A 26,657-nucleotide genomic window follows, 5' to 3' on the forward strand; every position below is an offset into this window, starting at 1 on the left:
CATAACTAAAGATAATTGCACATAATGACTTTGAGAGAGGGTGCTAAATACAAGTTATCTTTTGACAGATATTCAGCTGTCAAGTTGATTGACTTTGATGGATTGGCAAGAGACGGAAAACTTATTAAGGAATATATGTATCAAAACTTTAAAGCTTTGGGCACCACCTTTAGCCAAGAGCTACAAAGCTTATATTGGGTGCAAACAATGCGTAAGGAGTTGGTTTGAATGAATAATTACTCAGAAAACGCATTTTTATATTGCACATTGAACTATTTGTTGATAATGTTATAGCAACCCCCCAAAATATGGTCGAAATGAGCGAATTTTTACATTTTCATATTATTTTGACCATATTCTTATTTTCTGGAAACTTATTCCTGCACTATGTGACTGTCGCTATGTCCTCTAAAAAATTCAACATTTCCAGCCTTCGGCAAAGGTGGTGCGCGAGCCATTCTTTGTAAAATCTAACATTATATTTCTCAATAGATTATAGAAATATTATGTAGATTTGCCACACGTTATACATTTCTAAAATGAATGGTTTCTTGTCTAAGTGCCCTCCAAATTTCAAGCAATTCTGCCGCGTCAGTCTCAAGATATCTGAGAGTTATACAGATGTCAAACATATACTTTATAAACTTACAGCAAGTGTTACAGGAAAGCTTTATACCTTACATATGTATACCTCAGTTTTATATGTCAAATTTTTGACTGTTGTTCCCCGTTGGGATGTTAAACTTGTTGCTTAGAGTAGTTGGAGTACAGGCTATTTCTATCTGCCTAATGTATCATAATGAGGGGAAGGAGGTGTCTGCAAGGAACAAGACATAAGTATTGTTTAGCAAGGTGCAATGCATTGAATTATACAGATGTCAAACATATACTTGCCAGTTTTAGACCTTACAGACTTACATGTTATAGTTTTACATGCGATATTGAATAGTGTTGTTCAGCCAGGTGTCACATTTTAACATGTTACATATACATTCTGTGTAAATCAATGGCTTTGGCAGATCTGCACAGAAAGCAGTGAACAACATCAGGTTTACTTCAGCTCACAAGGTGTGTTGTCTCATAGCCATTAAATACACATGAGCCCTATAGGGGGATACATAAGGAAAGGAGAAGTCACTGTAAAAGAATTAAGGGGCAGCCCCACCCATGGGGAAACCGCCATGAATCAGCCTGGCAATGGCATCACTGGCTGCATTTGGCGTCACATGCTGGATTGGCGTCACCTGCGGTTCGTAGGCGGCAGCAGCAGGGACTTCCCACTGGTTGAAGAATCTCTCTCCGTGTTCCTCACATATGCTATGTAACACGCAACAGGCCGTCACCACTGTTGGGACCCGGTCCAGGTCGATGTTCAGCTAATGAGATAAACACCGCCACCTGCCCTTGAGGTGGCCAAAGGCACATTCCACTGTCATTCTGGCACAACCCTCTGTTTTCTTTGCATGTTTATCAAGTATACCCTTGTGACGTCCTGGTGGAGAAGTGTTTTTAAGATTGAAGTTAAGGTAAGTACTTTTATGGGGCCTTACTTTAGTGGGTCTTATCATGGGCTCCAATGGGGGCAAGTAACTTTGTTGTCATCCCTGTACCGTCCCCCTCCCCCATAGATTGTAGCGACTTTTATGGCCTATTTATGTAAATTACTAGCGTTATTTGATCCGACACAGATTAGACAGACACGTGGTACATCTCTTCATACAGATTTATTCAAATTCTCACACATTTCTCAACGTTTCACTGTTTTTTGCGTACAAAATGGCTGGTAGCATTGCAGATTGGCAGAGAAAGTACAAGGCTAAGATAGAGGTTAGATTACAGAGACATCCAACAAAGTCATTTATGATATGGCAGGGAGCTAAGAGTTCTAGGAGTTCTGGTGTCTACGGTATGATCGCTGTGTCCTCATTTCCCGGTATAAACCTTGACAATCCGACAAATAGGACAGTTCACCGCATATATTTCATGGCTGTGACAGGCAGGGTGGATCTTGGAAATCTTGATGTCTCTCATCTATGCCATAAATCCCTATGTGCAAATATCACCTCTCAGCAGAGCCACGTTCTGTCAATAATTCCCGTCAGAGATGCAATTTCAACCGCGTCTGCCGCAAACACGAAGGCTACCCAGACTGCATCCTTGAGGATTGAGCGAGCGATGTAGGTAGTTCTTTTGTTTCAGTTGTCTTCTTCGCCAGACCACTGTGATGTCTTCTTCGCCTTTGACCAGGTTGGCCGTGCTTCTCCATCAAGCCTGTTGTATGCGTGATCTGATGTACCTCTTGGTTGTTTCTTGGTCACTTTCCTTCTCGGCCTCTTGCTTGGAATCTCTTTCTCGCTCTTGTAGTGTCCTCTTTCTTTGGTTGCATGGTAAGCTTTGTAGTTGAACCCTCCTAGCTTTGCGTCGTCGTTTAGTGCCAGCTTCTCTGTTGTACGCTCTCTTGTAACATTGGCTGTTCTCCATTTCTTTCAGGGCATCAGCTGCTGGTGACCTTGGAGAGAGGGGTGGTAGCCCGGCAGCCTGGCGCTTGAGCAGGATCGACGCAGCAGTTCCATTGTTGGCGCTGTGCACGGCTGATGCGTAGTGACCACAGAGAGTTCTGGACAAGGTACGGTTTTTTGGTACCGACTTGCTAAACTGCCGATTTGCTGACTCTACTATGTTCGTGTTTAATCCATACCTCGTTGCCTCTAGTGCCTCTTCTCCCAACCTCTTTGCTACTATCTTCCTCATCTCTTCTCTGTCTGAATCATTCGGGCACAGGTTTTCTTTTGTGCTGCCAGGAAAGAAGCTGAATCTCCATGTCTTCTCTTGGCCACTGCATGCAAGTGACTGGGGCCTACAGAGTGTGTGATCCCCATCCAAGTAGCAGTTTACAATAGCATTTGATGCCTTCCTCATCGCCTCCTCCATCTTGTCTTTGTCCTTCCCATATTTCTCACGTGCTTTCTTGTGCTCAGCCTCTAGCCGCTGTTTTAGGTCGTCCCCAAACCTGTTTTGGACTCGGTCTTTCTCTTCCCGATTCCTTCCAGGCCACATTTGGGGACTCCAGTTGCCTGTGGTCACAGATCGTGCAATCCTTCTGGACAGATGGACAGTGTCAGCCAGGGACTTTGTCGCCTCAACTGTCTCTTCCTCCATCACCTCTGACAGTCCCTTCACAATGTGTCCATCTCCATCGTGTACCAGGTGGGAGACTCTGAGATGATTCTTAGCCAGCTGCTTCCCCATCTGACGGCCTAGCTCTGCCTCATCTCCAATCACAGCATACCTGGCAATGTTGGCAGTGCACTTGTGGAGTGTACGTATGCCCAGGTTACACTTTGAGCATAGTTTGTTCCTCAGGCACACTGCAAGTATCTTCTTCATATTCGTCTCGTTCTCAACAAATGTTCCGAAGGCGTGGGAAGAGGGTTGCCCGGGTTTGTGACCCCGCCCGGAACTCAGTGGACTCTGATACCGTGCATCAGCTTCTCCCTTGATCGGGCTGTCCGCTGGTTTTCCTGTAGCTGCATTCGCGGCTTTCACTTTCTCCCCCCCCCCATCTTCTCATGTCCTCATTTTCTTCCTCGATAATGTCACTGAATTGTTAGCTACCCACTGCATCCCACTCTCACTTGGCACAGATAGGTCCGATTATTGAACAGTGCTGCCTGTACTGCCATGTTTGGGACAGCAATCTTCTGGCCCGGGCCGTCTCCCTCCACTTCATCGTAAAACTTGTACGCAGGAGAGGTGTACTCACAGAAGGTGCAGACGAACTTCTCTGCTGAGGCTAGACCTCTTACCTTCTCTCCCCTTTTGGACAACCGCACCAGTTCTTTACAAGGAGGATATGTCTTCTTCATCACTCTCATCTGGCATACATCACTACATAACAATTGGTGGCAGCGGCCTATACTTCCGAGTATATTTCATCCACGCCATGGCAGCCGCACAACGTTCGAGACTCCCCTCGTCCTTCGACGGGAGCAACGACTTCCAACTCTGGAGCCAGCAGTTCGATGTCTGGGCCGAGTCACAACAACTTGACGACCCAGCGAAGCTACGCCACCTCCCCACCTACCTCACCGGCGCAGCGTTCGGCTACTACACCGAACTCCCAGATGCTACTAAGGCCAACCTTGACCTCCTGCGAGCGGCCGTCCACCGCCCGGCGGAAAGCCTCTCCGTCTACGCCGCCGAAATCAAGCGGCTGGTAAGGCTGGCCTACGACGACTTCAACGACGCCGGGCGGGCCCACATGTCGCTCGACAGGTTCCTGGCCGGCCTCGACCAAGACCTGAAAATCCGGGTGATGGAGTTCGGCCCCGCCGACATCGACGCCGCCACCCGCCAAGGCGCCATCTGCGGGCAAGCCCGCCACACCGCTGCTCGTGACGTCCAGTACGCCATGCCCGACCACACCGCGGCCAGGGTGACCTCCACCAGCGCGCCGACATCGGACCTGACCGCCACCGTCGCCACGCTGGCGTCGAAACTGTCCGAAGTCGTCGACCTCCTCCAGTCCCAGGCCGGCAGCCAGCGACAGTCCGACCGTCACGCCCGTGACCGCCAAGATGACCCTGGACCACCGCCCGCCCGACGAAACAGCGGCCGTCGCAACGACGACCCTCCCCTCTCGGAGAACCGACGCCGTACGCCACGACGTCCTCGTCGCCCCGTCCGACCAGACGAGCAGTGCCATAACTGCGGAGGGTTCGGCCACTACGCCGTCGACTGTCCGTCCCCACCCCAGGGAAACAGACAGTAGCTGACTACGCGCGCCAGCAGCCAGCTTTTCCCCAGCCCGACCCCAGACTGTTCCCCTTTTATTGACATTGAACTCCAAGGCGCACCAACCCAAGCTCTTCTTGACACCGGTTCGTGTATTTCCATTATTAGTGACACTTTCCGCCTCCGTTCGCCCACCCTACGATGTCTGCCACTGAGCAAATCCGCTACAACCGTTCGTCCCGTCAATGGCGACAAGCTTCATATCGTGGGAACACTGCAGGCACATGTCCATCTGGGTACCATCTCAGCGGTTGAACTGTTTCATGTCATGCGCCAGTCCACTAACGATGTGATTCTTGGATGGCCATTCTGCCGTTGCCACAATATCGCCATTAATCCTACGTCCGGCACTGCGAATATAGGATCTTCATCTGTCCCCCTGCTGTCGCGGCCGCCATTAGCCCCTCCTGTGTCGGACGCCTTTGTATGACGCACAACTATCTTGCCAGTTGATTTTGCATATTCAAGATGGCGCCCGTAGACACACGCATAGTCTAAGGGCTCTCTGCTACACTGCGGATATCTAACAAATTTCCTCATTCTGAGCCTCCATTTCACCACCATGACGACCACACCGTCCACTAGGGAAGTTAAGAGAGTCTCCGACCTTGTTGACTCTCAGCTGAGACTCAGTTTTGAAAAGTTGAAAGAGGAGTTTCTGGGCGCTGTGAAGCAAGACATTTTAGCGGCCATAAAGGCTGAAGTCAGACACGAACTGGACCAGTTTAAGTCGTCATTCCAAGCTGAGGTTGACGAGCTGAAGCACACTATCGCCGTGAAAGACGAAGAACTGACCACCTTAAAGGTACGCCTAGCCGAAGCCGAAAATCATGCCGATAGAAACGAGCAATATAGTAGGAAGCATTGTCTACTCGTCTTCGGAATCCCCCCTCACCAATCACCTGAAGAAAGGAAATCAGAGGACTGCGTGTCAACATTCATGGACTTCACCAGGAAACATCTCGACTTCAGCGTCCAACGATCAGACATTGACATAGCTCACCGTGTTGGCCGGCCTCGTGACGGAGCTCACACAGTCATCGTCAAGTTCACCAACTATGCAAAGTGTCAGGAAGTGTACAGGGTCAAGAAACAGCTAAAGGGGAAATCTAACATCTCGGGCAAACATTACGTCATCAGGGAAAACTTGACCAAACGCAACCTCGAACTTTACAACTCTGCAAAACGTCTGTCTCATGTCAACACCGCATGGACCCAGGATGGAAAGATCTTCGTCAAGGACAAGGTCAACTCAAATGGTGCCGACCCTGTGATACGCCGTATCACCAGCCCCGCTGACATTCGCCAGCTTGAACATTGATCCAACAACTAAACACGACTTGTCGACATAATTACCACCAAGGTATATGTATGAATGCATCGTGTATGGATATATATACACAGTATTACATTGCCTTTTCCAACGCTGCCTCATGTCCTGCGTTTCGTTGTTTTCTGATTAAAGGTAATCCGATCACATAAGTGGCTCAATGTATCTTTACACCATAAATTGAACCGCAGTGGCAACGCAGAGCTTTCTTGTTATTTATCTCTTTCGTAACAGTTTACTTATGTTTGATGTTTTGTCTTGTTGTTATGTCTTATATTTTATCTATTGTTATGTTGTTCATGAATTATTTGAAGCGCATGTCCACCCTTTCACCCCATGATTTACGTCCTGAGATCCGTTTGCCGGGAGGACCCGAGGGATAATGCCTGTTGACCTTGATCTGTATAGGGCAGCTATAGGTTTGTTCTACATCACAAAATACGGCATTATTGGGACTCTGCGCAGACTGTTTAAGCTTAGATGTTGTTCTTGCATAATTTCGTTTATATTTTATTTCCTCTTGATTTTGCTATTGATCAGTTTATGTTACGATGTGCATCCCAACCCTGGGCCCGCTAAGTATCCCGGAACATCCAAGTACCTCAACATACTACACGCTAACGTTAACAGTATAACCGCCGGAACCATGCTGGATGAGTTATCATTTCTATCCCGATTCCCGAATTTCAAACTTGACATTATTGCTATCACTGAGACCTGGTTAAGTAGTGAGATTTCTTCCGACAACCTTGCAATTCAGGGCTTCCAACCACCCACAAGACGTGATCGAAACAGACACGGTGGTGGGGTGCTCTTATACATATCAACTAACATCGCCTACATAAGGCGCACCGATCTCGAGTCTCAACTTTGTGAAGCTATCTGGGTCGAACTGAAACTCAAATCTTTCAAAATCTGGTTATCCGTCTATTAAAGGCCACCCAATCAAGATGCGTCTACTGTTGATGAATTCATAAATGCTCTCACTGACTCAGTCCAGGTGGCCAAGATGTCCAATCCTGACGCAATCGTTATTCTGGGCGATTTTAATGCAAAACATGCTCAGTGGTGGCACCGGGACTCTACCTCGTCTGTTGGTAACAAACTGTATCAGTCGACACAGTTTTTGAATCTCGCCCAAATTGTTAATCAACCAACCTGCGATTTGTCTCAAAATCCTTCTCTTCTTGACCTAATTTTTACTGATGCCACAAACTACGTAGATTCCATATCAGTTCAAGCCCCCCTGTCAGGTTGTCACCACTGTCCGACTATTTGTTCTATGTCCCTGTCTGTCCACATACCAAAACCTTATCATCGGACCGTCTGGGACTTCTCACAAATAAACCAAAACAAGCTCGCGACTTTTTGCTCTTCCTCCAAGTGGAATGATATCTTTCTCTGTGCTTCAGTCGACTCATCCGCGACAAAATTATCTGAGCTTATCCTAGAGGCTAAACATCAGTGCGTCCCCAGCAAAAAAAAATATTAATCAGACCCAAAGACAAACCCTGGATTACTTCTGAAGTTCGCAAACTCATGCGTTCACGGGATAAATTTCACAAACAGGCTCGGCATCTTAACACAAATGTAAATTGGGCTGCATACCGAAAGGTACGCAACAGGCTCACCAATCTCATTTCACAAAACAAAACCAACTACTACGAACGCCTTATACATTCGCTTAATGACCCATCTACTTCCAGTAAAAAATGGCGGCATGTCGTCAAGTATTTTTATAGACCTAAAGTTACTTCTTCCATCCCCCCTCTTAAAGAGGGTAGTTCCTATATTTTCGACGAGCACGAAAAGGCAACAATTTTAAATAAATATTTTACATCTCAATCAACCATTGATGATTCCTATGCCTCTCTCCCGGCTTTTCAATATCTCACATCCAGTCGGCTCCTACACATTACAACTTCCCCTGAAGATGTTTTATTGTTTGTTAAAAACCTGGATACCGGCAAGGCCCACGGGTATGACCACATCGATAACCATTTTCTCAAAATCATCACGCCTTTCATTGCTGATAAAATATCTTTCGTTTATAATCTTTCACTCTGTCATGGCATATTTCCTGATATTTGGAAATACGCAAACGGTATACGCATTTTTAAAAAAGGTGACCCACAAGACAAATCCAACTACCGTCCCATATCACTTCTCCCCACCCTGTCCAAAGTACTCGAAAAAATAGTTTACAAACACCTATACAATCACTTGATCTGTAATAATCTTTTATATCGTCTTCAGTCAGGTTTCATTAAAGGAGACTGACGACAATAAGGAGCCATAGTGATCCAAACCAGTGGCGGTACGTCGAATCGTCACAGAACCCCGCTGACGATGCATCAAGGGGACAAACAATCCAGAAGTTCGTAGAAAACGACCGGTGGGTAAAAGGACCACCATTTCTGTGGTGCCCAAACGATGAATGGCCGCAGATGCCAGGAGGGCTTCAAGAGCCACTGCAGCCCTTGCCTAACTGTTGTCTAATGTAGCATTAATTCCAGAAATACTTATGCAGCACTAATGCTTGGTTAGTGCACACTGCCATGGTAATTTCATGGTAATTATGGCTGTCCAAATACCAGTCCCTCAATGTCCTAGCAGCCATGCCTTGGACCAAGGCCTGAACCAATTAGTTGGCATCTTTCCAGCATTAGTGCTTTCTGCCACGGCCTTTAGTCATGCTTGACCTATACATTAGCACCCTGCAACAGCTGGGGTTTTTAACAAGGCTGGACTGTAGGTAGGGGGCAGAGGGTTAATTTGGTGTGACCACCCCTACTGGCACCAGCCAGGGGAAAGGGTTTCCACTTCCCCTTCAGTCCAAGAAGACTGGGTGATAAATGATGATTAATGGACAGGGGTGTATGCTGGCATTAATGCTCTGTTCCAAAGGGAGCAGAGGGAATCCAGCATTAATGCCCAATGTGCTCCGCTAAGGAGCGCGTAGTGCGGCATTAATGCTACATTAGACAACAGTTTGGCAAGGGAGCAGGACCATGAAGTAAAGGTGTACGCTGTTCAAGTGGAAGAGAGCCCTATGGATGTGCTTATTGCACACTACTCAAGCTGGTATCGCTTGAAGAAAGCTGTAGCTTGGATCTCTAAAGTGAAACAGGCCCTGAAACAGAAGAGTAAGGCCCTGGGGAAGACAACATGTCAAAGGTTGTCAACAGGCGACCTTGCACAAGCAGAATTGGATATAGTAAGGCACGTGCAACGTAGTCACTACAGCGAAGAGATAGTGTCCCTGCAAAGACGCAAGGGATCAGTGAAGTCTTGCAGCAGTACCTTCCTGCTGAACCCTAAGTTGGATGAAGAGGGCATCCTCAGGGTAGGAGGAAGACTGAGTCAAGCAACCCTCTCGGAAGAGATGAAACATCCAATGATGCTCCCAAAGAGGTCCCGAGTGTCAGAGCTAGTGGTTCGAGAAACCCACGAGGACAACGGACACCTGGGGAGAAACTATGTGACATCCAAAGTGCGAGAACGCTATTGGATTCCACAAGTCAATTCGCTAATCAGACAAGTAATTGGCAAGTGTGTTACTTGTCGCCGTCATCACGGCAAGACAGGGGAACAGAAGATGGCGGATCTACCGTCCTTCAGAGTAACACCACAGAACCCACCGTTCACCAACGTAAGCGTCGACTACTTCGGCCCTTTCGAAGTCAAACGAGGCCGCAGTATTGTAAAACGATATGGTGTCATCTTCACCTGCACTACGACGCGAGCGGTGCACTTGGAGAAGGCAGAATCCCTTGACACGGATAGCTGCATCAATGCCTTGCGGAGATTCATCGCAAGAAGAGGACAAGTGAGGATGATCATATCCGACAATGGCACGAATCTTGTTGGAGCAAAGGCAGAACTCAAGAGAGAGGTCAAAAAATGGAAACCAGCAAGATGCATGAAAGTATGTTAAAGAAGGGGATAGAATGGAAATTCAACCCACCTTCAGGTTCCCACTTCGGAGGAGTTTGGGAGAGGCAGATCAGAACCGTACGCCAAGTGCTGTATGCTGTCAGCAAAGGTCATCAACTTGACGACGAAGGCTTGGTACGTTATTCTGCGAGGTTGAATATATAATAAACAGCAGGCCAATAACAACGGCAAATGTGGAAGCTAACGACTTAGAGCCCCTGACACCAAACCATCTCCTGACGCTAAAGTCAAAGACGGACCTTCCACCCAACTTAACAGAGAAGGGAGACCAGTACGCAAGACGCCGATGGAAGCAGATCCAGTACATCGCAGACCTGTTCTGGAAGAGATGGGTCAAGGAGTATCTACCCACTCTACAAGGACGCCAAAAATAGGGCAAACAAAGGAGAAACTTCGCAGTAGGAGATCTAGTGCTGCTGAAGTATGAGAACAACCCACGAGGCCAGTGGCCGATGGGCAGAGTAGTAGAAGTGGCTAGTAGCAGCGAAGGACATGTCAAAGTCAAAACACAGCACAACATCCTAGAACGTCCGATAGACAAGCTGTGCCCAATACTGGAAGAAGACCAGGGAGAAGACTAGAAACCTGAAATTCCAGGAGGATTACGTTCGGACTCTAGTATCATAAGAGTTTATAATGCATGTAACTGCAACGTAGAAAACTAGAATACCCTACTTGGACTTTAAGGAATCTTATTCTGCATGTTTCTACTACTAACCAAAGTAGACTATATTATTGTATAGCATCGGCATCAGGAAACTAAAGTGTAGAAATTGCCTTTAAGTCGGCAATTGGGGGCCAGTGTAAATGCCAATGTTTCTTAAATTTGCCGCCTTTAGAAATGTTAATAAGATACAGGCAAGTTCCCGCCAAATCTAGGACACGTGTTTTTGGATAGACTCTAGGGACCTCAGCACATGGAAAGAAAATAGGCTCACTCAGAAGAGAGGGACAGGCTTCTCAAGACAGGAGAACTCAGGGCTTTCTCACAGGGAGAAAGAAGGATTTAGGCTTCCCACAGGGGGAAGAAATCAGGGCTTTCTCACAGGGAGAAAGAAGAATTTTGGCTTCCCACAGGGGGAAGAAATCAGGACTTCCTTGCCGGACAAGCAGGAAGAAATCAGGCTCTTCACTGGGAGGAGAAAAACAAGTCAAGAAAGGATAGAGGACTGGGTCAGAAAGGTTGGGAGAATTGACCAGTTTTTACGGTACTTATCTGGACTTTGGAGGCATTTACCAGGATACATGGACAATTGTTGGATCGCTATTCAACTTGGATTACTGCGACATCCACTCGGAACTTTGAACTAATCATACAACTCGGACTAACTTCAAGATTCCACACGAGGAGGCTTTCATCACAATCAAGAACTGTACCGGGACTTGCATTAGTCAGTAGACTCAGGCGGCATATATGTAATCACGGTGAACTACTAACTCTTCTTAATTAAACCATCAAAACGCAACCTTCCGACTCCGTTTATGTTGCCATCAAACCAGGTAAGACCAGTTAAACTCCCTCTCCTAACTTGCTGGCCGGCGGTGTCAAGCACAGGGCAAGTCACCGCGCTTACAATTAGTTCTCGAAAATTTAAGACCTCGATGAGTGAGTTTGAACGCACATTGCTCGAGTTTTTCATACCACTTTGGAACAATGTCATGCCTCACGGATAGGGGGGGGGGTACTTGATGCCGGCGTAAACAAGTCCTTCAACAGTCAAAGTCATCAACAATGGCGCCAGTAGCTTGGCTACATGTTCCATGTCCACAACAAAATGTCAGCAAAGATATACTGTCCAGAAAATAGTTTGTGTTTGTGATAAAGTGTTTTTTCTTCTTGTGCAAGGGACCTAGGATAGAAAGGGCCTTTTGGCGCGAATTTACAGTGAAAATCTGCATATGACCGTGAGTGACCCCGAATAGGATGCACGTTCTATTCGATAACGTCACTTCGAACGTAATAGAATGTTGTTGCATTCTAAAAAAGTCTGGACATTTTGGGCCCATATTTGACCATCGTGGCTTCGTGTGGTGAGAGCACATAGTATAGTTGTAGACACGTCTTAGTGTGGTGAGAGCGCATCGTATACGTAAGGGTAATAGACCAGATCCTACCCAAAAGACCATCTGTCACAGCATCAAGGAACAATTGAGTGCCCTTATCTCCGTCGCTGAAAGTCTACAGAGGAACATAGCATCTCTCGCAACTAGACCCCCCCGCCCAGCCAGGCGGTCAACCACCTGCTGCGTCATATCACCCGACAGTGCCTCCAGCCCACCTGGACGACGAAGTAGTGGTGGAGGACGACCCCAGAGACTTCTTAGCGTCCAATATTATAGGTAATAACGATAAGAACAATCTTAGTTCAACCTCTGAGACCATCCCCCTCCTCACGACCATTTGAACGCTAAACCTACTCATGGTGGTCTTGGTTGACACGTTGTAATATGCTAAATATGCTTAAATGTGTTTATATAGTTACATCATTTATCAATGTCACGGACACAAATGAAATCGCTGTGTAACATTGACCCGATGTTTAAATCCCATGGGGATTTTACCTATGTACTTGTTAACATTTGTGGATGACAATTATTCCTATACGTCATTTATACATTATGTATATAGATATACAAATATAAATACTAGTGAACGCTGTTCCGGAAAGCGAACGAACGCTATTCCTGAGCGAAATGAACGCTGTTGCAGAACCGACGCTGTCCAGCGGCGGAGAAGAATTGGCGACGGCAGTCGGCGTGCTGTGACGACATGAACACTGAGTTGGACACGTCCCTGGTTAGAGTAGCACACACCATTTGTACTAGAGACGGAATGACGACAAGATTGGGACTATGAGTAGCCGGAGCTATTAGTTGGGTGCTCTCAGGGCTTTGCGACCCTGCTCAGGTGAGCAATATGTTATAAATCCCAGCAGTTAGGTTAGTTTGATAGTATTATATAAGTTGTTGCACAGAGACTGCTCTCCTCAACACCAACTGTTGTTTCATGTTGGTTGTGATTGCTAGTCTGTAGGGGCTGGTATTGTACCTCGGTGTCCGTACGTTAAAGTCTTCAGAACGTCTCAGGCAGTGGTGCTGCCAAGATTCGCTAAATTGATAGGTCAAGGCCAGTTTCTCGGATCTGAGTCGTGCCTGGTACTAAACTGTTTTGAGTTGTTCTGTTCCGTCCCCTTGATGTCCGCCATGAAATTCCAAAATTCCTTCCGTTTCCCAAATGCAGAGTTTCTTTTTGGTGAGTCTTTGTCATTGGAGACTTCTGCTGTTGGTTGAGTGATGCCAGCATCGATTTGCACAGTTTCTTCTTGTGACTTTTTTTTACTCTTTCTTTAATTTGTAACTTCCTCGCTACTTCGGAAAATTCCTTTGATTGCGCTAGTCCAATGTGTTCAGTCCGGGGTCCTCCCGTGGCAGCTGAACCGAAGGACGCGTTTAATTCTAAAAGTCAGCCACGAGGATGTTGTCCTCGCTGTCCGTGAAGGCATAGTAACTGGTCAAGGTGAGTTAACTCTGTCTCCATCCTCGGAGGCGATAGCAAGTAAGGTTTATGTTAGAGACGTGCCGATAATAGTTCATGTTTTTATGTTGGTAGAAGACCAAGCTTGTACTTGTAGGACAGGAGGTTAAGGGAGACCGTATGTTCGTTACTGATAACGGCCTAATTGGTCGTCTCTATTGATCGTTTCGCCATGTGTACCGTTTTATGAACTCCTTGGCTGTATCTGGAACTTTCCGTCCTAAAGCGGCGGCTGTATAGGGTGATTTCAAGTACTTAGGTAATGCATTGTAGTTGACGTCAACTATGTTAATCATGTAACTTATATCTTATCCTGTACTATGTAACCATGTATCGTGTGTTATATTGTTTTATGATCGAGCCGTGTGATGTTCGGTATAGTCGGGTCGTCGAGACTAGGTCAACGTCTAACGACACACATCAATCCGATCAGTGGATCCATGCACAACTGGTTTTCCTGCTACCTGTCCGATAGACGCCAACGAGTGGTCATCCAGGGTGCGCTATCAGACTGGAAGTCTCCCCTAGCCGGAGTACCACAGGGTTCTGTCCTCGGACCAACGGTTTTCATACTCTATATCAACGACCTTGCCACTAGCTGTATACAATCCCAACCAAATCTATTCGCCGACGACACTTCACTGTCCTCCTCCCATCGCTCTATCCAACATTTAGTTGCATCACTGAACAGAGAACCTGTGCTCTGTCAGTGTCTACCTGGCTGTCTCAATGGAAACTTGAAGCCAACATAGCAAAGCTATGTTCATCACGACACGCGCCATTCCACGACCGATTCCTCCTGTGACCCTAGGTGGAACTGTATTGCAAGTTGTCACCAGCCATAAATACCTCGGCGTTACTCTCACAAATACCCTCTCCTGGTCAAACCATATCGACACCATCTCTACAAAGGCTAGACCATCTTCTGGTTTGCTATATCTGCTCTGAGGAAGAAGATACCGAAGGATCTACTCCTCAGACTATACATGACAAACCTCGAGTATGCAGACGTTGTTTGGTCTGGTCTTACCAAACGCGATCAAAGGACTGTGGAATCCGTCCAATACCAGACCACCAGAATCATTGAACGTTTGTAATGAACTCTGTTAACGTTTGTAATAAATACTGTTACCAGGCTAGCCCTGGCTGTTAGGGTAGCCCTGGCTGTACTTTTTACAGTCGGATAAATCAAATCAAACCGTCGTGGGGTAGGTCGGAGGGAAAACATAACTCCCGACCGCCTTACAAAGGGACCTGGAAAAGACGACGCTACCCTCAGAAGAAGATGCTTATGTCGCTGCGGGGTTAGGCCCGGAAACGATTCATTTGCAAATAGAATTATAGTAGTAAAGGGCATCCTTCAATCCCAAGGGCTTATGGACAACTTAAAATTATCTTTAAAAAAATCTATTTCCAGTCCTAATTGCATGAGAGGTATGTGTGATTATTAAAGAATTACAAAAATGAACAAGAGTTCCACGACCTTAAATCTCCATGAACAATTCTATTCATGCAAATGACTTTAACATTTGCATACTATATGCTTGGTCATAAACACCTTTATCTACCTTACATGTTGCAATATTGACAGTCCTATAATTTTCCAATTTGATGAATTATGGTATTTTGCATTAATTATGCAAATTAGGAATTTATTTGCATAATTGGTATCTGTTGATGCTCCACTTTCCAAAAACTACATATGTTACAGGTATTTGAGTCTGATAATGGAAAACACTGCAAATATAGATTTTCCTCATTAGCTATGCAAATCAAGTCACAATTAGCATAATTTGCACTTCATTATGTATATCTCTGTCTAGGCTACCTGCATACTAAGTATCATATTGACAGTCCTATATTTTTCCAATTAGATGAGATATTGTGTTTTTCCCATTAATTATGCAAATTAGGAATCTATTTGCATAATTGGTACCTGCTGATGACCCACTTTCCATAAACTACATATGTTACATGTATTTCAGTCTGATAATGGAAAACAGTGCAAATATAGATTTTCCTCGTTAGCTATGCAAATTAAGTCCCATTAAATTCTGTATATCTCTTTCTAAGCTACCTAAATACTAAATATCATGGAAACCCGTTGTTCCTTTGTTCAGTTATTCTCCTTAGAAGATTTTAACGATAACGCCCCTGCAGTTCCAGAGCAAGCTGCTAGGGGGCCCAAACCCACGCCACGTCTTCATTACACCACAAGCTATCTGACGCCAAAATATCAAGACCACAGCACATCCAGGTCAAGAGATACAAAATTTCTGCTGCAGTACCAAGGTCACATACCAGGAGGCCCAAAATCGACCTTGAATTTCGGCTTCAGAACACCTGCCCACATACTAAATATCATCGTAATCCATCAAGCGGTTCTTGAGTTATGCTGTCTACAGTGGTCCGGAAACACAAACAAACAAACAAACAAACAGACACACCCAAAACTATATCTCCATTTTTCATGGAGATAACTATTGAAACTCATAAAGCAAAGTCCATACATCCGGTGCCGCCACTAGGTGACAAAGGGTAAATAGATTGCTGTGTTGTACAGCAAGGGACATAAAGGAATATGGTACCCTGGAAAAGCCCTCAAAGTAAAGAAAAACCCAAGAAGTTGACTTCCTAACCCATCATTAGAATACTGGCAAATTCAAACAACCAAAAAGAAGGGACTGCAACACTGTGGCAATTGGCACAAACTTGAAATTAAAGAAAGCCAAAGGAGGGGAACCATTATGAAAAGGAGGAAATTGACCGCCGCTGCATAAACTTAAGTGGTAAATTTTACTTCTCCTTTGAGACATACAGCTGTATGAATACCTGTATCGAGAAGAGGATTTTGTTGTGGTGGTTTGGATTCAATGTTTGTCAGTTAGATTGCATATTTGCACAGCAGTAGTACCTGTTATGCTGTCCAATCAGCTTAATAAAGAAATGATATAATATAAATTGGTTCAGGAGAGGGTGCAACAGAACAAGACGATACCAGTCAACTCAGAGGTAAGGTCATTGGTACCTCTTGAAGCATGTTCCAGTAGTTGTAGTTTTTCAATGCTGCTGTTGTGAATGAGAGAAGTATACAATGGAACTTGAACATTTGCTCTGTTACATCAAGGGGATTGCTGTGTTAACATTCTGCAGTAGATAACTTGCAAGCATCCAGATAAACACTAGACCCATTGCCAACATCAGGATTCTAGATAACTGTGGTTATTCATATCTATTGTATACCGATAATACAAACTGTGATCCTCAATACATCTGTAATTTAAGGAGGCTTTCAGATATATATACATTCAAACTTTCTTCAATAATTTGTCTATCGATAGTGGTAAGCTGAGATTTTATAGAAAATGTAAAACAACATATTGTATGGAAAATATCTTGAATAGGCGACTTTGAGCAGCGTTCAGCAATCAGTAAGGTAAAAAAAAAATGCCCACCCCATACTGATCGAAAACTACCTGTGCCGGAGAGGATTTGTAAATATTGCCCCCCTAATGCAATGGAAGGCGAAAGTCACCTCATATCTAGCTGTATACTTAATGACAAGAATTTAACGTGTCTAAAATATATTCATACTTCCCTATCATTCCTGAACATGAAAAAAATATACTACTATTAAATCAAGGAACCCACAAATTATAGAAGAAGTGGGAAAATTCGTTTTCCACTGCCTCAAAAGAAGAACCTAAACCCAACATAACTAGATCGTAGAATGTTAATGTAAGTAGTTCACTTTAGTAGAAACTAGTCCTTAATAGCTCTTTATCTGTGCCATTATACCCATGTTTTATGTACTTGCCTTCGGGCATGTACTTGCAATAAACATATCATATCATTAGAGAATGAAGGATAAGAATTTGTCATCCTCCTCCGGACACTGTTTAATGAAGCCCTGCAATCCATTACCAAAAGCAATACCTACATTATCAATCCTATATGATGGATGTGTGATAAATTGAGTGCAAATTGGGTTGGGCTTGAAAATGACTTTGGAAGTACTGGCAGTAGAGTATATTGCATATTTCATTTCAATCAGTCTCTGCGTCTTCATGCGAGGAGGCTGGGCAGTGAGGATGCAGGGAAATGTACAGAAAAAGCAAAAGCATTACAAAAAGATCCTTCACCAGAAGGCTATGTTGAATTACATCAACAGAAAACAAAGACGAGTTGAGCTTCTGAAGAAATGGCTAGCATGGTGGCATGAACGTCATATTCATGTATTTGAAGCATGCCGACCAAACGTAAATGTTCCAAACATGAACCTTTCAGAATCATATCACTCTTGTTTCACAAGATCTGGATCCTGTGAAAGCCTACAACAGTACGCTCTGGCGCTACAAGAATTATTGAAGCGGGACAGCCTTAACCTGATAATGACAATATTCTGAGGGATAGGTTTTTAGATGGAATAAAAGACAAGTGGCTGCGCCGCCAGTTGCGTAGAGAAGTGCTGAAGGCAAATTCTGCCAATCCCAGAACATTCAAGGAGATAAAAGAAGAGGAGTTTGTGTTTTGTTTTGCTTTCTTTTCATTTTTTTTATATTCATTACTATCCCTGTGCCGTCAGTAATTGTCACTGAGAATTGTTTACTAAGAATTTTTCACTAAGAATTGTTCCAGCCAGTCACTGAGAATAGTTAACGTTATGGACCATAAGTTATAACGCATGAAGATTATGACGTCATTTATTATTCTAGTTAGTTAACACTGTAAATCTGTCCTTCTGAATGGAGTTTGAACTATAAATGCCAACACAAAAATTGGACTTACCCAAATTTTCGACTGAACAGCACCAGTCTTTGTCAAGGAATGAGCAATCCACTGCTTCTGTGACGTCACGTTATGCAGATGAGACACGTGACTCGGACAGCAGTGGATCATAGGTTGCAGAAAGCCCCCTATTGTATTTCTGCAACCTATGATCCACTGCTGTCCGAGTCACGTGTCTCATCTGCATAACGTGACGTCACAGAAGCAGTGGATTGCTCATTCCTTGACAAAGACTGGTGCTGTTCAGTCGAAAATTTGGGTAAGTCCAATTTTTGTGTTGGCATTTATAGTTCAAACTCCATTCAGAATGACTTCTACCAACACAGATGAACTTTCAAGTGAACTGTAAATCTGTCATTTACAGGCAGTGACATCTCTGTGGCGAGGGTCTTAGAAGACCTAGCATTTGCAAGGAACATCATAAATGACGTGACCGCAAGGAGGTAAGAAATTCCTCCTTTTTGTGTATTTATCTTATTTGTATATTACTATTGACCAGTCCAGGGTGTCACTTGCTTATATTTTATCCTTCCACGCTCTAGCGACATGCAAAAGGACAGGTTCGACCATGGACGTCACGGCGCGCTTACAGGGAAAGACACTGCACGATACATGAACTCGTAACACTGAAAATTCTAAAAAGACAAAATCAGTCCCTTGCTAGTTGTGGCAATGTTCTAAGTCGGTAGTGACCATGTTCTAAGAGATCGATTTGGCCACTGACAAGTGTTTCAACGTCTACTACAATGGTGACTTCTACAAAGGGTAACATAAATGTATTATACCCACTAGGCAAGCAATGACAAACCCGCCTGGCGTAGCTACCTGGATCGGGATTAGTACACTGCTACGACGTATATAGTTCTAAGAAATGTAAAATAAAAAAGTTAACTGCTGTTACGTCGGCGTATTCCGCCGCTTTTACTACAAATACTAGCGTGAACCGTGATCACGTTTAGACCCGTAAATAGTCAGATATTTCGTTACAGGAAAAGCCATTAATTAATACCATTTATATATACAGTGCAGTAATCCTGGACGCACGGCGTATACTGGCAGAACAGCGCCAGGAATATGCAGCCCTACTTGCCCGAGGAGATGGTGTACCTACGGCTGTAGTTGCTGGGTTCGGTGCCCGGGGAGCCGAGGGTGTACCTACGGCTGAACATAGTGGGTTTGGTGCCCGGGGAGCCGAGGGTATACCTACGGCTGAAGATAGTGGTGACCGGGGAGCCGAGGGTGTACCTACGGCTGAACATAGTGGGTTTGGTGCCCGGGGAGCCGAGGGTGTACCTACGGCTGAAGATAGTGGGTTTGGTGCCCGGGGAGCCGAGGGTGTACCTACGTCTGTAGATAGTGGGTTTGGTGCCCGGGGAGCCGAGGGTGTACCTACGTCTGTAGATAGTGGGTTTGGTGCCCGGGGAGCCGAGGGTGTACCTACGGCTGAAGATAGTGGGTTTGGTGCCCGGGGAGCCGAGGGTGTACCTACGGCTGAAGATAGTGGGTTTGGTGCCCGGGGAGCCGAGGGTGCACCCGTGGCTGAAGATAGTGGGTTTGGTGCCCCGGGAGCCGAGGGTGTACCTACGTCTGTAGATAGTGGGTTTGGTGACCTGGGAGCCGAGGGTGTACCTACGTCTGTAGATAGTGGGTTTGGTGCCCGGGGAGCCGAGGATGTACCTACGTCTGCAGATAGTGGGTTTGGTGCCCCGGCCGGAGCCGAGGGTGTACCTACGGCTGAAGATAGTGGAAGGAAGGTTTTTCTCGAGACTAGGGCTCGCTGGTCACAACGAATGATGTGGTGGGGTAGTGAGAGAAGTGTACTTGTGGATAGGTTACGTGCCCGGGGAGACGGTGCACCCGTGGCTGAAGATAGTGGGTTTGGTGCCCCGGGAGCCGAGGGTGTACCTACGGCTGAAGATAGTGGGTTTGGTGCCCGGGGAGCCGAGGGTGTACCTACGGCTGAAGATAGTGGTGCCCGGGGAGCCGAGGGTGTACCTACGGCTGAAGATAGTGGGTTTGGTGCCCGGGGAGCCGAGGGTGTACCTACGGCTGAAGATAGTGGGTTTGGTGCCCGGGGAGCCGAGGGTGTACCTACGGCTGAAGATAGTGGTGCCCCGGGAGCCGAGGGTGTACCTACGGCTGAAGATAGTGGGTTTGGTGCCCGGGGAGCCGAGGGTGTACCTACGTCTGTAGATAGTGGGTTTGGTGCCCCGGGAGCCGAGGGTGTACCTACGTCTGAAGATAGTGGGTTTGGTGCCCCGGGAGCCGAGGGTGTACCTACGGCTGAAGATAGTGGGTTTGGTGCCCGGGGAACCGAGGGTGCACCCGTGGCTAAAGATAGTGGGTTTGGTGCCCGGGGAGCCGAGGGTGTACCTACGGCTGAAGATAGTGGGTTTGGTGCCCGGACAGCCGAGGGTGAAGTTGGTGGGTTCGGTGCCCGGGGAGCCGAGGGTGTACCTACGGCTGTAGATAGTGGGTTTGGTGCCCGGAGAGCCATGGGTGTACCTACGGCTGAAGATAGTGGGTTTGGTGCCCGGGGAGCCGAGGGTGTACCTACGGCTGAAGATAGTGGGTTTGGTGCCCGGGGAGCCGAGGGTGTACCTACGTCTGTAGATAGTGGGTTTGGTGCCCGGGGAGCCGGGGGTGTACCTACGGCTGAAGATAGTGGTGCCCCGGGAGCCGGGGGTGTACCTACGTCTGTAGATAGTGGGTTTGGTGCCCGGGGAGCCGAGGGTGTACCTACGTCTGTAGATAGTGGGTTTGGTTCCCCGGGAGCCGAGGGAGTACCTACGGTTGAAGATAGTGGTGACCGGGGAGCTGAGGGTGTACCTACGTCTGTAGATAGTGGGTTTGGTGCCCGGGGAGCCGAGGGTGTACCTACGTCTGTAGATAGTGGGTTTGGTGCCCGGGGAGCCGAGGGTGTACCTACGTCTGTAGATAGTGGGTTTGGTGCCCCGGGAGCCGAGGGTGTACCTACGTCTGCAGATAGTGGGTTTGGTGCCCGGGGAGCCGAGGGTGTACCTACGTCTGTAGATAGTGGGTTTGGTGCCCGGGGAGCCGAGGGTGTACCTACGTCTGTAGATAGTGGGTTTGGTGACCTGGGAGCCGAGGGTGTACCTACGTCTGTAGATAGTGGGTTTGGTGCCCGGGAGCCGAGGGTGTACCTACGTCTGTAGATAGTGGGTTTGGTGCCCGGGGAGCCGAGGGTGTACCTACGTCTGTAGATCGTGGGTTTGGTGCCCGGGGAGCCGAGGGTGTACCTACGGCTGAAGATAGTGGGTTTGGTGCCCGGACAGCCGAGGGTGAAGTTGGTGGGTTCGGTGCCCGGGGAGCCGAGGGTGTACCTACGGCTGTAGATAGTGGGTTTGGTGCCCGGAGAGCCATGGGTGTACCTACGGCTGAAGATAGTGGGTTTGGTGCCCGGGGAGCCGAGGGTGTACCTACGGCTGAAGATAGTGGGTTTGGTGCCCGGGGAGCCGAGGGTGTACCTACGTCTGTAGATAGTGGGTTTGGTGCCCGGGGAGCCGGGGGTGTACCTACGGCTGAAGATAGTGGTGCCCCGGGAGCCGGGGGTGTACCTACGTCTGTAGATAGTGGGTTTGGTGCCCGGGGAGCCGAGGGTGTACCTACGTCTGTAGATAGTGGGTTTGGTTCCCCGGGAGCCGAGGGAGTACCTACGGTTGAAGATAGTGGTGACCGGGGAGCTGAGGGTGTACCTACGTCTGTAGATAGTGGGTTTGGTGCCCGGGGAGCCGAGGGTGTACCTACGTCTGTAGATAGTGGGTTTGGTGCCCGGGGAGCCGAGGGTGTACCTACGTCTGTAGATAGTGGGTTTGGTGCCCCGGGAGCCGAGGGTGTACCTACGTCTGCAGATAGTGGGTTTGGTGCCCGGGGAGCCGAGGGTGTACCTACGTCTGTAGATAGTGGGTTTGGTGCCCGGGGAGCCGAGGGTGTACCTACGTCTGTAGATAGTGGGTTTGGTGACCTGGGAGCCGAGTGTGTACCTACGTCTGTAGATAGTGGGTTTGGTGCCCGGGAGCCGAGGGTGTACCTACGTCTGTAGATAGTGGGTTTGGTGCCCGGGGAGCCGAGGGTGTACCTACGTCTGTAGATCGTGGGTTTGGTGCCCGGGGAGCCGAGGGTGTACGTACGGCTGAAGGTGGTTGGAGCAATGCCTTTCTGGAGACTAGGGCTCGCTGGTCACAGCGAATGATGTGGAGGGGCGAACAGGGAGGCAGGAGTAATGAAGAAGCGATGACTATTGAAGATGGAAGTGACGAGGAGGCGATGGATGTCGCTGAAGATACGGATGGTGATTACGAGGTAATTGTCTCAATAAAGTCCACAGTGGAGGTCATTCGAGGCTGAGTAATGATTTACTTACCAAAGTGGAGCAATGCAGAGTTATACATCATTTCTCTAGATTTTATAGAATATGCCATTTCGTTGTAAAATTTCTGGATGATAACAGATAGCCAGCAATTGATTGTTGTTATCAATTTTCAGGTATCACTGGCGCCACATAACGACACCCTCCACGAATCAACCACCAGTACAATCCCTCTAGAAGAGGTAGGTACATACATTTTGTTTTATCTTGGGCATTATCTAAGTTAGCGAAAGTCACTATTGTTGTCTTGTCGGATACCCGATTGTCTTTGCCCGTGTAACTTTATGATGTATTGTACTTTCTTCTGCAAGTTAACTTTACCTGGCTGTGTTTGGATATAAAGATGTCCACCATCTTTACCCCTATCTCTTTTGTTTATGAAGGACAGTTGAACAAACAAGAGGAGCAGTAATGAATGGCCATTTGATGGGACAGAGGGGTGCAACCCATCGCTACGCCACACAGTCTTGTGCAGCAGGGGGGCTAATCCTGCAGCAGCCGTGTTTGTTGGACATTCCTATACTCTTGCATACATGTTCTTAGTGCTAAACAGAAACTTTGACTTGTGTTCATCCATTGAATCTGTTGTTAATGTAGCTAAGAGTGCAGTTCATTATTTTACCCAGAAGTTTCAAAGTTTGTATCATACATGTTGAAATTCTCTTGAGATATTGTAGCCCAGTTGAAATGTTTATGGAACATTGCTCATTGCAGTAGAAATCAATGATAATTTAACGGCCGAAAAGTTACACCTTTACAATGTAACATCGTAAGAGGATTTTTTTCAAAGACTGATTATGAAACGAAACATGCATTTGAAATAAAGTATAATAGCATCTGAAATAAAGTATATTTTGAAGTGTTGTCCTCGTCGTTAACTTAAGCAATGAATTAAGATTACAAGCTGACATGAAGGGTAAATAAAAGATGCATGGGGGCTGTACGGTCGAAGTAACCTTAATACCCCCTCACATTAGGCTACAATCGATCGGAAGACTAGTCTACGAGCTCTAAATGACATTTTCGTGAGTAAGACGTCCGGTGTTCTCGCGATCATATTGCGATTTTTGGGGTAAGCGACAAGTCGCAGGAGATCTCTGAGATCGCAGAGCTCGTTACCGAGTCGAAGATCGTGCGTGCAAATCGTGCGTACCTCGCAAGGGTATCGGCCAATAGTCTTGCGTCAATCCAACGATTGAAGACCGATAGGCGAGCACAGACATAGTTATTAATTATCGAGCTCAAATCTGATGGCGAACGCCCGTCAGGTCGAAAAGTATCAAAGACAGGTCAGTCGTCTCAAGAGACCTGCGTTTTGGCACACATTCCGTGAATGGTGGTATTGCTTCCACTGTGACTTGCAGGCCTTCTGAAGGACGTAAATAAACAGTTCAATTTTTTTGTTTGTATAGTCAGTATGAACGAACGGTTCCCCACACAAGGCATGCTATGCAGCCTCGCTAGATCTGGCTCTAGCCCAGCGAATTTCCAAAGTGGTCACGAAAACCCCACCCACAACACCCACAAATGTGATGTTCAGGATTTTTATGAACTGTGTCCCATGTAAAAGTTGTTGCTCCTGACAAACTTTTGTACATCCTGTATATTATAACGTCCTCTATGGCAGGATTAACGTCAGTGCGTTTGCTTGGGGAGGGGGTTTATAATGAATGAATGAATGAATGAATGACCAGTATTGTACATTTGTGCTCAAACAAGCTAAGTACAGGTCGTAGCGCTAGTGATAAGGTACAATTTTGATATAAGAGAAAGGTATCCTATCATCTCTACATATGCTAATACAATCTAGTATGTACAAGTTCAACGTCTCCTCGCTTCTTAAAACAGCTATAGACATAAGGACAGATGGAATCAATAATGTATGGTTTGTCTAATTGCATAATAAATATAATATGAATTTTTCCGTGGTGTCCAAGTATCGGAAATTAGGGAACATATGTTGTATATTTTCAAAAAAGACGCTTCTTTCGTTGCTGTATAAATTACAGTCAGCAACAAAGTGACACTCATTCTCTATCTTATTCTAGTTACAGTATTGGCAAATTCTTTGTTCCAGAGGAATGCTGTTATGCATTTTTCAATGTGGAGTCGGTGTGAACTAATACGGAGCTTTGTGATGGCTGTTCTGTGCCGAATGCTTGCAATCTCTAAGTATTTCTCGTCGTTGTAAGTAGTTTAAATAATCTGTATGTTCGTATTTTGATGTTGTTGCGCATTGCTGTCATGAGAGATTGAAGGTAAATATCTTTTCATTTAAGCGTTGGTCGATGGATGGAATAATTTGCGATGGATTTAGGACAGATGTGAGATTACATGGGAGAGTGCCAGACATAGCCAAAACCACATTCCTCTAGCGTCTTTAGCTTGCGGACTCCAGAAGCCCAGCATTTAGCGCCTAATGTGTCCAGTTCAAGTTGACACAAAAGAGCGTCTGCTGATAGACTATCGGCTGGCACGTTCTGGCGTACTCTAATATACTGTTTGATGGCGCTAAGGGATGCGTCTTAAAAGGTGGCTTCTATTTGCGGTCCAAGTTCTATGTTCCGAAATCCCACATGTTCTAAAATCCCCATCATGTTCCGAAATCTTGTAAATGTTTCGGCACACTGTGCGGCGGCAGGGTTGTGAACGTTGGGAATGGACCAAAGCGAGATCACAAATTACACGCCGAGATCAATCGGTCTAACGTGTCTTTAATGAGGTGACAATTGGTTGATTCCTCACTCCCATTTTCACCTACTCATGTCATGTCCCGACTACATTTCTACGTACTTAGACCAATAGACATGTAGCGCTTTACAAAAGAGAAAATGCTTTATAACACAAAGTAGCATGAACTGAAAAAAACAAACATCAGTGTGCGTTTTTTATGTTCCGTTTTCCAAGAGGTCATAAAGATCGACAACAGACTTCAAACTTAGGTATGACATGTGAATCCAAATTTAATCTGCTCGAAGTTGGTATAGTTGAAACATCAAAGATAGTAAAAGTATTAAAAATGGGTGAAGGCATCTAATTATCATTACGGGCGTGATTATCACACTCACCATTCGAAACTGACACCAGCAGCGCTCTTCCCCGCTGACTTCTCTCCAAGCAGAGGTTGAGTTACGTAGATGTAGACTACTACTATATGTAAGCGACACAACCTCTGCTTGGAGATCATTACAAATGATGCGTGTTCAAGTTTGGTGCAAAAATTCGTCTAAAATTTGCGAGCAGTTCGGACTTGTCAAAAGAAGAATATTTTACGCCGCCTGAGAGACCGTGTTAAGTTCGGACCCGGCAAATGCCATAAAAGAAGAATATTTTTGCTCTGCAATGGACCGTGTGAAATAGGCATACGAGATATGGGCGTGTCGGTAACGGTTAGTCTTGTTCGCTCCCTAGCTACATACTGAAAATCATCCATATCGGCCATTCCTACCTTCAGTTATCTTCTTTAAAAGATTTTCCCTGAACCGCTCCTGCAGTTCCAGAGCAAGCTGCTAGGGGCCCCAAACTTACACCACTTTTCCCTAACATCTAAAGCTATCTGCCAACAAAAAATCAAGACCACAGCATGTTCAGGTCAAAAGATACAAAAAACGGAAGTTCTGCTGCAGTACCAAGGTCATCCGTCAGGAGGCCCAAAAGTGACCTTGACCTTCGTACCCACAATATCTAACCATATACCGAATATCATAACAATCCATCCAGAGGTTCTTAAGTTATGCTGATCAATACCAACATGTGGAAACACAGACACACACAGACACACACACACACACACACAAAGTGAAAACAATACCCCCATTTTCATGGAGGTAAAGAACCGTTTACATGAACTTCTTTTCTAATCC

At 46.2% G+C, this 26,657-nt stretch overlaps 1 protein-coding gene and 1 long non-coding RNA gene across 2 annotated transcripts; both read left to right on the top strand.

The window, feature by feature from the left end:
* Nucleotides 1–9,176: 9,176 nt before the first annotated feature.
* On the top strand, nt 9,177–10,211 carry LOC136446425 (uncharacterized). The gene has a single exon (XM_066444782.1). It carries the CDS (start codon nt 9,177–9,179, stop codon nt 10,059–10,061), a length of 885 nt encoding a protein of 294 aa, XP_066300879.1. The 3' UTR covers nt 10,062–10,211.
* Nucleotides 10,212–22,497: 12,286 nt separating this feature from the next.
* Nucleotides 22,498–23,640, top strand: LOC136446581 (uncharacterized). Its single transcript, XR_010757596.1, has 3 exons — nt 22,498–22,727; nt 22,911–22,976; nt 23,178–23,640. It is a non-coding gene; the product is annotated as an uncharacterized lncRNA (long non-coding RNA).
* Nucleotides 23,641–26,657: the final 3,017 nt, after the last annotated feature.

This window comes from Branchiostoma lanceolatum, chromosome 12 (assembly GCF_035083965.1).
Source record: "Branchiostoma lanceolatum isolate klBraLanc5 chromosome 12, klBraLanc5.hap2, whole genome shotgun sequence".
Classification (NCBI taxonomy): Eukaryota; Metazoa; Chordata; class Leptocardii; order Amphioxiformes; family Branchiostomatidae; genus Branchiostoma; species Branchiostoma lanceolatum.